This window comes from Nestor notabilis, unplaced genomic scaffold (genome assembly GCF_000696875.1).
Source record: "Nestor notabilis isolate BGI_N333 unplaced genomic scaffold, ASM69687v1 scaffold1048, whole genome shotgun sequence".
Classification (NCBI taxonomy): Eukaryota; Metazoa; Chordata; class Aves; order Psittaciformes; family Psittacidae; genus Nestor; species Nestor notabilis.
In genome coordinates this window covers 822-14,259 of record NW_009938523.1, presented here as the reverse complement: position 1 = coordinate 14,259, position 13,438 = coordinate 822, and the positions used below count along the sequence as shown (strand labels likewise).

The window sequence follows — 13,438 nt, the reverse complement described above, 5'->3', positions numbered from 1 at the left end:
GGGGAGGGGGCATTCACAACTTCCTTGGGCAACCTGTGCCAGTGCCTCGCCACCCTTACAGGGAAGAACTTCTGCCTAAGATCTAACTTGAACTTCCCCTGTTTCAGTTTGAACCCATCACCCCTTGTCCTATCACTACAGTCCCTGACGAATAGTCCCTCTCCAGCATCCTTCTAGACCCCCTTCAGACACTGGAAGCTGCTCTGAGGTCTCCACTCAGCTTCTCTTCTCCAAGCTGAACAGCCCCAATGTTCTCAGCCTGTCTTAATATGGGAGGTGCTTCAGCCCCTGGTCATCCTGGTGGCCTCCTCTGGACTTGCTCCAGTAGCTCTATGTCCTTGTTATGTTGGGGATACCAAAACCGTATGCAGTACTCCAGGTGAGGCCTCATGAGAGCAGAGTAGAGGGGCAAGATCACCTCCTTCACCCTGCCGCTCATGCTTCTTTTGATGCAGCCCAGGATGTGGTGAAAAGAATAAAATGGTGACTTTCATTTTCTACTGATGGATTATTTTATGATCTTATTTTGTCATGGAGCTGGGTTGGGTATGTCTTCCTAACACTGTGTGGTATTTGGTGTTGCAGTGATGCCTATGCGGTTGGCTGGAATGGCAGGATGGGGATGCGGCACAGCCGGCTCGCCAGCCCCAGCGCCTTCCTAGACAAGGATGGGATATTTGTCAACGCCACCAACAGCAAGCTACTGGAGAGGGCCCACGGCATCCTCATGTCAGTAAAGGAGGGGATTTTGGCTTTATTCCTGGACTATAATGAGCAACGTGGGTGGTTAGAGGAATGTAAATAGCCAGAATATAAATATATCAGGGTTTTGAGTAGACTTGGTCATGTTTCATGGTTGGGTCAACCCCCAGTATGTTTTACATGTCTGATTTTTTTACCTCTTATCATTCATTCGTTATGACAGATGCAGGGAGAAGGAAAGAATCTGCCAGTCAAACCAGTCTCCAGATACGACAGCAGTGTAATGCAGTCACATTTTTTAGCATGATATCAAAGTTTCCATTACAAATTAGGTGGAGAAAGGATGTTGATTCATGCTGGAGCCCCATCAGGAGGTTCAGAGAATGCTGCGGCTGTCTGGATTTAACACAGGCTGTGAGAAAGCAGGAGGATGGTCAGTCCTTCCCAGTGCTGCTCCCTCACTCTGCCCAATTTCTGGCATCCCCATCCTTGCCAGTGTAACCATTCTCTTTAACTGAATACCTTCCTCTCAAACCTGTGCCACTAAATTTGTACACCTAGTCTGCAGCATGTAGAAGCAGCCCAGTTTCAGTTCAGGTCACAGGAAGCAGCCACTAAAGGGGGTTTGGAAGGGCTTGTTTCATCAACTCCTCCATTCTGCAATTGCACACATGGATTAACCTGAGCCATTTATTATGTCCCCAGGCGAAACAAGAACTTCAAAGCCAAACCCAGTCTCCCAAAGGTGAGTGAGAAGCAGCATTTTTACCTTGCAGGTCTGTGGGTTAAGGCTAGGAAGAGTGATGAGATGCTGATGGGTGTGAGGAAGGGCACTTGTGTCTGCATCAAGACCTTGGTCAACTCAGCTTTGTTCAGGGCTCTTTTTTTTATATAAACCCAAATGATTTCAACCCTGATGTGCTGGGATATGCTGAACGAGCTCCTTTCTTGGACCTGCTCTGGCTCCTTTTTTCCTTACCCTGGGCAAGAGTACATACGAAAGAGTACATACATGCTGGTGAAGTTTGATAATTAAATCTCTAAACTTGAATGAGCTGGTAGGTTATGCAAGAGGGCTAGTGCCTGGTAGACATCAGACTTGTCTAATATTCAGTTTCCCTCCTTCTTGGCTGCATTAACTATATTTTAAGAGATGCCAAGAGATCTGTTGTACCTAGAAGAAAAATGCTTGTTGTGGTTCCTGTTCGTGCTGTGTTGGTGATCGGGAATGGAGGACCAAGAGGAGCAAACTGGGTTTACTCCTCTCTGTGTGCGTGTTGCACCTGGAGAGACACAGATACAGTTAGATGATGAACTGCTGATTAACGAGGATGATTTGTCTGCAGCCCTTACTGGGTAGGAGAACCAAATTTCCCATGGTCAAAGATGCCCTTGCCAAGTTCTCAGAGGAGCTCAGAGGAACATGAGCTGGGAGATCTGGCCACATAGAGCAGAACTACATTTCAAGATATCCCTCTGTGTTTCCTATTGAAATTAAGTAGGGTGGTCACCTCAGGAAGCCCTGCAGAGGGGATAAAGACGATAATAGCAGACAGCATGATGGTAAGATCTAGTTATTGTTGTATTTATCAAGAACAAATGGAGTCTCTCTTTCCACAGCATATGCTGGATGTGAAGTCCCTCAAGCACCTAACCAACCTGACGCTGCATGACCGCATTACCAAATCTCTCCTCCATCTCCATAAGAAGAAAAAACCACCCAGCATCAGTGCCCAGTTCCAGGTACTCCTTTGATATTAAACCTATGATTTAGATCTTTGATAGAGAGAGGTTAAAAGCAAATACCTGTTCTGGGTTCCCAGGGTGCCTTAAGGGCACACTTGCAGGCACAGTCCTACCCCATCCCTGGCAGTGTTCAAGGCCACGTTGGACAGGGCTTGGAGCAACCTGGTCTAGTGGAAGGTGTCTCTGCCCGTGGCAAGGGGTGGGAACAGGATGAGCCTTAAGGTCCCTTCCAACCCAAACCAGTCTGAGATTCCATGATCCTCACCACCATTTAGGACATAAATTCAGCTGTTTACATGACTTGGGTAAGCTGGGAGACTCCATGCAGGTATCTAAATAGTGTAAATGGAGAGAATCAAGAGCCATGGTGGGTATGGGGGAGGATGATGTGGTAGAGCAAGATGGGATGTGAGGATGAGCTGCAGAGCATGCAGCCTGACCTCTGGTACCTCACTTTATAAGCCATCGCATCGTGGCGCATTCTCTGCCAAATCTAGAAACGGCAAAATCCCAAAATGACATTTTTATAGTCTTTTGACTTGCATTCAGCATCTGAAATTCACACGGGTTTCAAGTCTGCCAGAATGGGAATTTTAGTAGGGGTGGAAAGGTCACAATATTGCTGCATTATCTCCAGGCAGGCAGTGGAATTGAGAGGAGGGATCAATACAGCATGTGCTGTGTTGTCAGCGCAATGCACCAAGTCGTCCCCAGGATTAGCTGCAGCAAAAATAATCCTCAAGTATGTGCATCAGGGCTTGGAAACCGCTGCAAGACGCACGCACAAGCAGGTGGTGATGTTAGAAAGCAGCTTTTCAGTTAAAAATTGGTTTTTAAGTAAGTCTGGCTTGGTTCTGACTTGTCCTTTTGATGGTGTGGGGTTGTTTTTGGAGATGTGGGTTGTTTTTAGAAATTTTGTATGCATAGATCTGGGTAAGATTAATTAAATATACATGCACGCATACATGTACCAATCTAAGTATATATAATTTGCAGAATGCACGTCTGTATACATACATCTATTAAGCTTAGTCTAGTCTAATAGTATGCTGGTTAAAATGTACTTCTGCGGAGTTTAATTCATACAGTACCACGGTGGGTTTGAAACAGGGATGTCTTGGTGTGAAATGCCTTCCTGAACCCTCTTCATCCTTCAGAGGAAACTCTGAAAAGCCTCAGAGCGTGTGACTGAGATTTTAGTGTGTGCTTTTATGGCACTTACAAATAAAAGACCGCTGAATGCTGTGAAGATTCCCCCCCTGCCCCTATGCAGCAAAGCAGATCATTCTAATACCCTTTTCCTTACACTTCATGCTGTTCCCCAGCGATGATTTGACAATGTAGGAGCTGTGCCTACAACACATCCTTCTTTTAGTGAAATGGATAAAATCATGTTGAAGTCAGAGGCAGCTCTGGTACAACTGCCTGCTTATCCTCTAAGACAAACGTGGGGCATTCCAGCCCTGACTTCATTTAACACTTGAGAGAAGTGTTTTCTTGCAAGAGCAGCCTGGTGCAAGCTGAGGAGGTTGCTTTTCTTCATCAAGAGCAGCCTAATAAAATTGCAGCACATGGAATGGGGTCACAGGCAGGAAATACAAATGTTTCCTATCACAGGGTTGAAGGAGGGGGTTTGCTGATAAATGCTGCCTTGTGGCTAATGCCTCAACACCAGGCTTGCAGCTTCTGTCTCCTATTGATATTAACTATTAACTTACAGTAATCTTTAGGTGAAATAGGTGTCTTAGAGGGTGCTGTAAGAGCAGCAATGGTTTTCACAGCTGAAAATTAGACATAAACTGCAGCATGGTGATTTATAGCTTCCCCTTTTATCCTGCATGCAGGTGGTACCCTAAAGCAAAGGATGCTGCCCTGTCTAGCATGGAATGATGCTGAAACTATGCATTTCAGCTCCAATGCAGGGGGTGAAAGAGTGGGTGGCTGGAAAGTTTTGCAGGCAGAGAGACAAAGGAGCAGGGTCCAGGGTTAATCCAGGGATCTGGCATGTCCTTCACGTATTCCTAATGACCAGAGCTTGCACCAGATGGCAGAGGGTGCCCAAACCATCTGCCGTGTGCAGAATGTCACTGGCTGCTGATGACACGGAAATCCCCCCTCCATCAGGCAGGCAGTCACAGAATGATCACATTTCCACTATTTCCAGTGTCAGGAGCACTTTGCTTACAGGGCTTTTGGCAGGGTTCTTTGGCAAATGGGCTGAATCCTGTGTGTGTCTCCCTTCCCTCCCTTCAGCCCAGTGTGGGGCACAGTGGGATGCTGCAGCATCACTGGTTCAGATCTCCTAATAGGTGCTTTTTTCTTTCTTTTTGTGTAAAAAAAAGCGATTTTGGAGAAAAGCGGGAGCATGCCAGTGGAGGTCTCCCACATTGTGGTGTTCCCACTGCTCCCTGGAATGGGAATGACAGGGGAAGAGTTGGGATTATTCAGCTTGGAGAAGAAAAGGCTCTTGGGAGACCTTAGCACAGCTCCCAGTGCCTAAAGGGGCTCCAGGAAATCTGGAGAGGGGCTTTGGACAAAGACCTGGAGGGACAGGACAAGGGGGAATGGCTTTAACCTGCCAGAGGGGAGATTGAGATGAGCTCTGAGGCAGAAGCTCTTCCCTGTGAGGGCGCAGAGGTGCTGGCACAGGGTGCCCAGAGAAGCTGTGGCTGCCCCATCCCTGGCAGTGTTCAAGGCCAGGTTGGACACAGGGGCTTGGAGCAACCTGCTCTAGTGGAAGGTGTCCCTGCCCATGGCAGGGGGTTGGAACTGGGTTCCAAACCAGTCTGGGATTCTATGACATTTGCACGCAGTTAGTATTAGGATAACACAGCTGTATTGCACATGCATGGGATCAATCCCTTCCTCTTTTTCCAAATCCTGGATGTAAATACATTTTTCTAAACATGAAAGGCTTCCCATAAAGATGTCTTTAAATGATCAGAAGGACAAAAGGCTTCCTGCAAGCAGATCTGTAGGCAAAATGCTTCTTTCTAGTATCATGTATAACCAAAAATAACTCTACTTATAGTAAATATGCAACAGAACATCTGTTACACAACTGAGTTTTAAACGCTCTTAATATGAGGAAGAATCAAGCCTGGAGCACGTTACTGATGCCAAGTCAGTAATGTGCTCATAATTAGAGATATTCAAAATATTGGTAGGGCACAGTAAAGCCAATGCAGCTGAGGAGCCTGGCCAGCTCGGATTTTTGGTATGTTTTTATTCAAAGAGTTTGTGCTTTGTTGCAAAAGACTCAAAGATCTGCAAGGCAGAGGAATAGCTCAGCGTGAGGTCCTGCTGGAGCAGTTGAGCATAGCAATGATGCTGATATAAATTAATTATTATGGCCTACACTTTTAATAATGATGCGGGAATAAGGAGAAATATAAAATGAGAACCTGAAAAACCCTCCATCACAACATTTCAGGAGAGGTATATGGCCAGGAATAGCCACAAGGATGATCAGAGCCTGAATGATCAGGGTCTTCCTGTATGAAGACAGGCTGAGAAAATTGGGGCTGTTCAGCCTGGAGAAGAGAAGCTGCGTGGATACCTCAGAGCAGCTTCCACTATCTGAAGGGGGCCTACAAGGATGCTGGAGAGGGACTGTTCAGCAAGGACTGTAGTGATAGGACAAGGGGTGATGGGTTCAAACTGCAACAGGGGAAGTTCAGGTTGGATTTAAGAAGCTGTTCCCTGTGAGGGTGCTGAGGTGCTGGCACAGGGTGCCCAGAGGAACTGTGGCTGCCCCATCCCTGGCAGTGTTCAAGGCCAGGTTGGACACAGGGGCTTGGAGCAACCTGCTCCAGTGGAAGGTGTCCCTGCCCATGGCAGGGGGTTGGAACTGGATGATCTTAAAGTCCTTTCCAACTCAAACCATTCTATGATTCTATGATAATATGCCACCACTGAAGCTATTTTCCTCTAAAAACAACTTTGTTCAGGGTTCACAGGCTTCAAAAATCATTACACAGCTGATGTAAAAAGTTCAACAGGCGATCTCGAAACACAGCACAGCATTGTATTTCTCTCTAGCTAATTTGTTGGGTGCAAAGACAAACCCAGCCAAGTTGCTAGGGCTGAAACACTCGTCTTGGGGAACAATTTCCCATCTGCCTGCTTTTACTCATCATTTATTCTGTTTTTGTTTTCTGGTTTAAGAACTTGAATTTTCATTATTCATCATATTCTCTTCTTCATTTCCCAACTGAAGATGTCTTCTCTGTTGCAGGCCTCACTCAACAAGCTAATGGAGACCCTTGGCCAAGCAGAACCTTATTTTGTCAAGTGCATTCGATCCAACGCTGAAAAGGTAAATCCCATCACAGGAGAGCAGTGCTGCTAAAAATCATCTTGGAAATGTTGTGTAATTTTGTCAGGGGGTTAAAAAGAAAAGGAGGCCCAAAATAGAGTTGGATTTAGAAGCTAATTCTGTATCATCAGCGGGAAGGATGGATGTTATCACTTGTGTGTTGCTCTTGATGAACTGCACTGGCTCTTCTTGTAATTGTAGAAGCACATCTATGAAAAACGTGGGTTTAATTTATATAAAAAATATATTGAGCTTAATAAATTAATTTGACTGCTTTGAAGCTTCTGCCACCTGTAATAGAGATTGGCAGAGCTGTGAATTCACTTGTGCTGTTATTGAGCCTTAAAGCTTCTCTAAAATAAAGTTTCCGTAGGTAAAAGATACTTTTAGAATAAGCTACATTATTCAGACTAACTCAATGATGCATCACATTTCTTGAATTGGATTTCAAGCATGTTTCATGGGCTGAGGACCCTCACTTCAAAATAAAGGTTGCAGTAGTGGTGCTTTCTTAAGGATTAATCCTTTGGAGTTTTATCCATACATTTAAAGATGAAGCTTTAGGCCTAGGAGATTTAGTTGCTCACAATTTTTAGCTGTGTCCTAGGGGGCTTCTATTCAGTTTAGGGGCTCAAAATACCTTCTTTGTAGCTCTATATATATGTTTGAAAGTCTCCATCTGATGGCTGCTTGGACAAAAACAGGATTCAACCATGGTGGGATTAGCATGGTTCTGGGAACCTGCGTTCCCTCCCTCCCCTTGCATCGTTGCTGATGTGCATGTCACACAGATGTGGTACATCTGCTGAATCCCTTTACCCATCCACAAGCTTAAAAACTTCAGTTAAAGGGAATATTTGCTCATCATTGGCCTGGTTTTCCCCTTTTAGCTGCCTCTGAGGTTCAATGACAGCCTGGTGCTGAGGCAGCTGCGGTACACGGGGATGCTGGAGACCGTTCGCATTCGCCAGTCAGGATATGGCTGCAAATACTCCTTCCAGGTTGAGTAAAATGTTTTCCCTCTTTCTCCACCTTTAGCACTGTTATCAGAGTTGTCTGAATGTTGGTAGCTCGTCTGTTTACCAAGGTAATGAGTTTATAGCTGAGGTAAGGCAGTGAATGTAATGAGCTGATATCGGACATGGAGCGGTCCTCTGCTGCACTGCTGGTCCTAGACCTAAGTGGACTACAAGCCCCTCTGCAGATAACAACATCATGGGTTTTGAACAAAACCAGGTAGTTTTGCAATGTGGACTTCCTTTTTGCAAAGAAAAAGGGATCCAATTTGCATGTGCTCTTCTGTGTGTGTTTTGGATTTGCCTGGGAATGGCATTTGGCCTGTCATGTCAGTGCTGGCTGCATCCCAGCAGGCAGGTGATTGGCATCCTCCAAACCGCTCAGGAGTTATCCACCTTTTCCTGTTTTCTTCTTTTTCCCTGGGTTTGCCAAGATTTGCACGTATGTCAGTCCTTTTATGGGTTGCTCATGCCAGTTTGTTCCCTGATGGCAGCTGCTTAGGGCCAGATGTCATGTCCTGCACAGCAGCTCTTCAGAAAAGGAAAACAGCTGTTATTTTTTGCTGTGAGCATATATCCCAACCTTACCTGGGAGAATCTCTCCTCTTGTAGCTCCTCCACTCTTTGAGTCCTCACAGCAGTAATTGATGGAGCATCTCAGATATGTTTTGCAGATGCTGGTAACCCCCTTCTGTAGCGGTCCTTGCTGAGGATTTGGAGCCTTTTTGTTCGAGATGACCCTGTGGGTTCTACAGAACCTCTCTTCCCACACTGAAAGACCTTTGAACATTGCTGGGTCCCTGCTCTGATGTGTTTTCTGTCAAACCACAAATGATGGATGAAATTTGGTGTTCCACAGTCTGTAAAATGCTGTCTGTCCCTCTGCTCACCCGATAGATCTTGTTTCATGTGGCCAGTGGAGCAAATCCATTATTTATGGGAGGAAGGGACACATCAGGACCCATCTAACCAAATCTTGGGGTTTTTTTCTTTCGTCTTAGGATTTTGTGAACCATTTCCATGTCCTTCTGCCTCAAGGAATCAACCCATCTAAGCACAATATTCATGATTTTTTCCGGAAAATAAAACTGGATCCAGACAATTACCAAGTCGGAAGAACAATGGTAAATGTTTATCCTCAACTCAGGCTTATGTTTAAGATACAAATATAACATTTGCCTGCATTTCTGTAATTATAAACTAATATCTTTATATATGTTTTTAGTCAATGAAACTATTTTTCTTCTGTTTGCCAGAAGCTAATGGCTTAAAAGAAGCTTGGAATATTATTAACACAAAACTAGTAAGGAACATCATTGTTTTGTGTTAACCAAGTTGCAGGTCTGGTTGTAATGAGATAGCCTTCAAAAACCTATGTCTGTGTGCAGACACAGCTTGATACGATAGCTGTCAGTTTGTCTCCCCTGAAGGGATAGCAGAGGCTCTGTAATTCAGCCCTTGAACAGTCCCAGGCTATAGATGAAACTGCAGAAACCTGTTAGAGGTGGCTTGACTATAATCAGCTGCTGAACTTTCTTCTGGGTATCCAGGACACAAACTCCAGGAGGATTAAATCATCTGTCTTGTGGCCTTGGAAGCTCTCATGCTTGTGATTTTCTGGGGGGGGTTGGCCAGGTTTTCGTGAAGGAGCGTGAGCGGCAGCTTCTGCAGGACCTGCTGCATCAGGAGGTGCTGCGCCGGATCATGCTGCTGCAGCACTGGTTCCGCAGCATGCTCTGCAGGAGGCAGTTCCTGAGCTTAAGGCAAGCTGCAGTCATCATACAGGTATGTGATGGTGCCTGGTTTTGTTGGTAATTACAATCCGTGCATCCTACAGATATAGCTGGTGGGTAAAATCAAGTCCCCTCTCTAAGGAAGGAGCTTACAATCAGGATTAGACTCCTAATGCCATAATAAGTTGGGAATGGGGGAAACAGAGCTGGAAAGGTTGGGTGAAGGCAGGTGCTCTCCCACCCCCACACAACACCCGTTACAAGGAACTGCCTGCTGTGTTTGCAGAGGTTTTGGCGCAGTTACCAGAGCCGAAAACAAAGGGAACCATCCTCAGACCCTCTTGTCCTTGGCAAAGCTGCCGTTGTTCTCCAGGCCCACTGGCGTGGCTTCATGGAGAGGCGGAGGTTCCTGCAGATGCAGTTTGCAGCCCACGTCATCCAGAGCTGCTGGCGGGAGCACACCAAGCGGCGTCATGATGCGGCCACCAGCATCCAGGCAGCCTGGCGAGGGCACCACGCAAAGCAGCTGTATGCAGCCTGCAGAAGCAAAGTTGTCTGCTTGCAGGCAGCCTGCAGAGGATATTTAGCACGACAAAGGTAACGCTGTTGGTTAAAATGAGAACATCTTCTCGTGATGCTCACTGGGGAGGGAGGTGGTTGATCTGAAATCAAGCACTGCTTGGACAACGGTGACTTAAAGAGGGGGGTGGCCCTTCGTAAGATCCCTGGCCCTGCCCTGACCTGGTCTGATCCTTCTTTTGTCCACGCTTCATAGAATCATAGAGTCATAGAATGTTTTGGGTTGGAAAGGACCTTAAAATCATCCAGTTTCAACCTCATGCCAAAGGCCTCACCTCACACTAGACCATGTTGCCCAAGGCTCTGTCCAACCTGGCCTTGAACACTGCCAGGGATGGGGCAGCCACAGCTTCTCTGCCAGAGCCTCAGCACCCTCACAGGGAAGAGCTTCTGCCTAATGTCTAACCTAAATCTTCCCTGTTTAAGTTTAAACCCATCACTCCTTGTCCTATCACTACAGTCCCTGATGAAGAGGCCCTTTCTAACAAAAGGAGTTTATTTAGCTCTACATCCTACTCTTAGAATAAGGAGAGCCTATTTCAGGTTGGAGCACGTAGGCAGTGGAAAGCCGAGGCCATAAATACTCCCAAGTTGTTTTTTTTTTCCCCTTGGCAGCAGCACCACTTTAAGTAGCCTATTTTTAACTCAGATTGCCTCACCGATCTGGTTGCTGCGCTGTCTCACAGGGACAGGAGATACTGGAGTCAGCTGCTGTGAAGGGGAGAGCATTTCTAGCATGCCTTGGCTTGCTGGCCACGGAGTAGGTTTTGGTTTGTTCTCCAGAGACACTGCCTGCAAGGTGTGGAGCACCTTGACATAGGGTGGAAGATTTGGGTGCTGGGCACAAGTGTCTGCTGGCTCTACAAGAGGCAGCCCAAGCAGGATGGTGAAGATGGAGAAGCCAAGGGGGCGCAACAGATTAAGCTTTTCTGGCTCTGTCAGCTCACAAACGAGCTAGACCAGGGATGGAGGCTGGAGCAGCTGCTGTCAGTCTCAAGAGGAGCTTTCAGGTGCGTTGGGACAGTCCTTGGGTAGGAGAGATGGCATAAGAGGAGAAGGTTGAAAACTGAACTTGCACTTGCATTGCCTTGCACCAGATGTGCAAGGAGGGTTGCTTGAGATGCTGGTGGTGGTGAAGTGATGATGGTGATGCTGATGGTCATGAGATGCCACTGTTACAGTGCCTTGAAGGGATGTGAGTGGACACAGTTCACTGTGTACAAAAATATGCTGGTTTTCTGCTTTCTTGCAGGTTTAGAGCTTTGAAAGAGCAGCGATTAAAAGAGGTGCAGCTGGAGAATGGCCTGTCTGTTAGAGAAGACGATGGACTAGAGGCAGATGATGCTTTGGAAATTAAGGGCTCTGACCCATCTAAGTGGGAGGATGGCTCATTTGAAGAGCGAGTGAGAGCTATAGAGGAACATAAATCACTGATGGAAAATAATCGGGTGAATCACATGGACCCACTGGATTCTTCTGGGAATTTATTGTACAAAAGGCATGAGAGAGCCAGTAGCCAGAGTGGGATGGACACCGAAGAGGAGGTCGTCGTGAGAGAGAGACCCAAATCGCTGGAGGATCTCAACCAGAAAAAAGTGGTTCGTGCAAAAAGAGAAAGCCGGAGGATGCGTGAACTGGAACAGGCAAAATTCAGCTTGGAGCTGCTCAAGGTCCGCTCCACCGGTGGGCTGTCACCTTCTGAAGAGCGGCGGTGGTCCACTGAGCTGGTGTCAGAAGCACCTCATTCCCCTCAGGGAACCCCAGAGAGTGAAAGCTCTCAAGGGAGCTTTGAGATGTTAAGCTGTGAAGACACCCCAAGTAATAAACTCGTTTCCTTAGTTTTAGATGAGCAGGATGTGCAGTCATTCTCCACTGACTCTTTGCTTAGCAGTCCCCAGGCTCACCTGCAGGACAAGTCTTTCTGTGGGGCAGATGTGAACAGCAATTTACCCAGTTGCAGAAGGATACTTGCAGACTTGGAGCTACCTGATAACCTCACCATGAAGGAGCACATAGTGTGTGACCCCCAGAATGTTATAAACAAGGCTCATCCAAGAGAAACCTTCCTTTCCAGCAACCTACCTACTTTCTATGTTCCACCACAAGACAACGTGAAGGTGAAGCTGATGGAGAATAACCTGAAGAACAAAGCAGTGGAAAGAAAGAAGACAGGTACATTCTCTGAGGTCAGGAAGGACTCTGAGCCAGAGCAGGGCAGAGCCTTGGGAGAGGAGGAAGAGAAGTCCTCTACTAAGAGAGAGGAACGTGGGACAGGGACTGCCATACAGGCCCGTTCTCCAGACTCTGTCATCAAGAGACTGGAAAAGCTCAACGTAGAGAAAGAGGAAAGGCAAAAGCAGCTTCAGCTGCAAAATGAGAGGGAGATGATGGAGCAGATCCGTCAGCAGAAGGAAATTCTGGAGAGACAACGCAAAGCCTTTGAGCAGCAAGGGAGAATGGAGGCTTTGCAGAGGGCAGAGCAGAACAGGATGAAGGACTCCTCCCTCAAACCAACCAAAATACCAGAGAGTCGGCCTCAGTCAGTCCTTATCCTGCACCCCCAGAGCAGGGGGGAGCTTGGCCCCACCACTGGTGTGGCTCCAACCTCATCAGTTGACATCAAAGGTCTCACAGTTGGGACCAGGGGAAGCTCTCCAGCTCACAGTGCCCCCAGAGACAGACCTGTCAGCATGTTCATAGAGCGAAAAGAGGGTCAATTGGGATCAGCACTGGAAGCCCGATGCCATTCCAGACCGGCTCTGGACCCCAGGGACCTCCCAGGCAGCCACTTGTCGAGGACAGAGCGTCTCCGGCAACCCCGAATGCCCAACCAGGCCACCGAGGAGGCGAGAGCAAGCACTATGTTCTTCACCCCGAAAGACAATCCCTTTGGCCTCCAGTGAGTAAAAGATGGTGTGCTTTCTCTGTAGGCTTTCTCCGTAGGCGTTTTGTTCTGCTAGAGGCTGTTTGAAACAAATAATCCAAATAGAGTGTACAAAACCCCCAGTGAAATGAAGACGGGTTTCTGGATCTTCTAGCAATGAGAGGAAAAGGAAAAAGATCTGTCCCATACGTATTGCTGTAAGCCAGGGGAGGTAATCACGGACTTTAGCAGGTGAGGAGTGGTAACAGAAAGAGGGTTGGCACTGCTTTCATTTCTCCTAGATGAACAGTGATAGGAGTTTATTTCTGAAGGTAAAAGAGAAAGAAGAGAATTCTTAGGATTTTTAGGTGGTCAGAGTAGAAATCACTGGATAAGGCAGAGTATTTCTGGATTTTTCTTGTTTCCTATATAAATAACACAGCCAGCAAAGCCATTTGGACTGTCCCACCATTGCAGAGTA

At 46.8% G+C, this 13,438-nt stretch overlaps 1 protein-coding gene across 1 annotated transcript in view; it reads left to right on the top strand.

Moving 5' to 3' along the window:
* LOC104409468 (unconventional myosin-IXa-like) overlaps nt 1-12,993 on the top strand; it is a gene marked incomplete at its 3' end in the record, with an annotated part of 53,354 nt that extends 40,361 nt beyond the window's left edge. The window contains exons 9-17 of the mRNA XM_010019342.1: nt 586-729; nt 1,408-1,447; nt 2,323-2,445; nt 6,686-6,766; nt 7,657-7,767; nt 8,784-8,906; nt 9,418-9,567; nt 9,802-10,112; nt 11,347-12,993. Of these exons, the coding sequence (XP_010017644.1) occupies nt 586-729; nt 1,408-1,447; nt 2,323-2,445; nt 6,686-6,766; nt 7,657-7,767; nt 8,784-8,906; nt 9,418-9,567; nt 9,802-10,112; nt 11,347-12,993 (2,730 nt within the window). The remainder of the gene's footprint in view (nt 1-585; nt 730-1,407; nt 1,448-2,322; nt 2,446-6,685; nt 6,767-7,656; nt 7,768-8,783; nt 8,907-9,417; nt 9,568-9,801; nt 10,113-11,346) is intronic.
* Nucleotides 12,994-13,438: the final 445 nt, after the last annotated feature.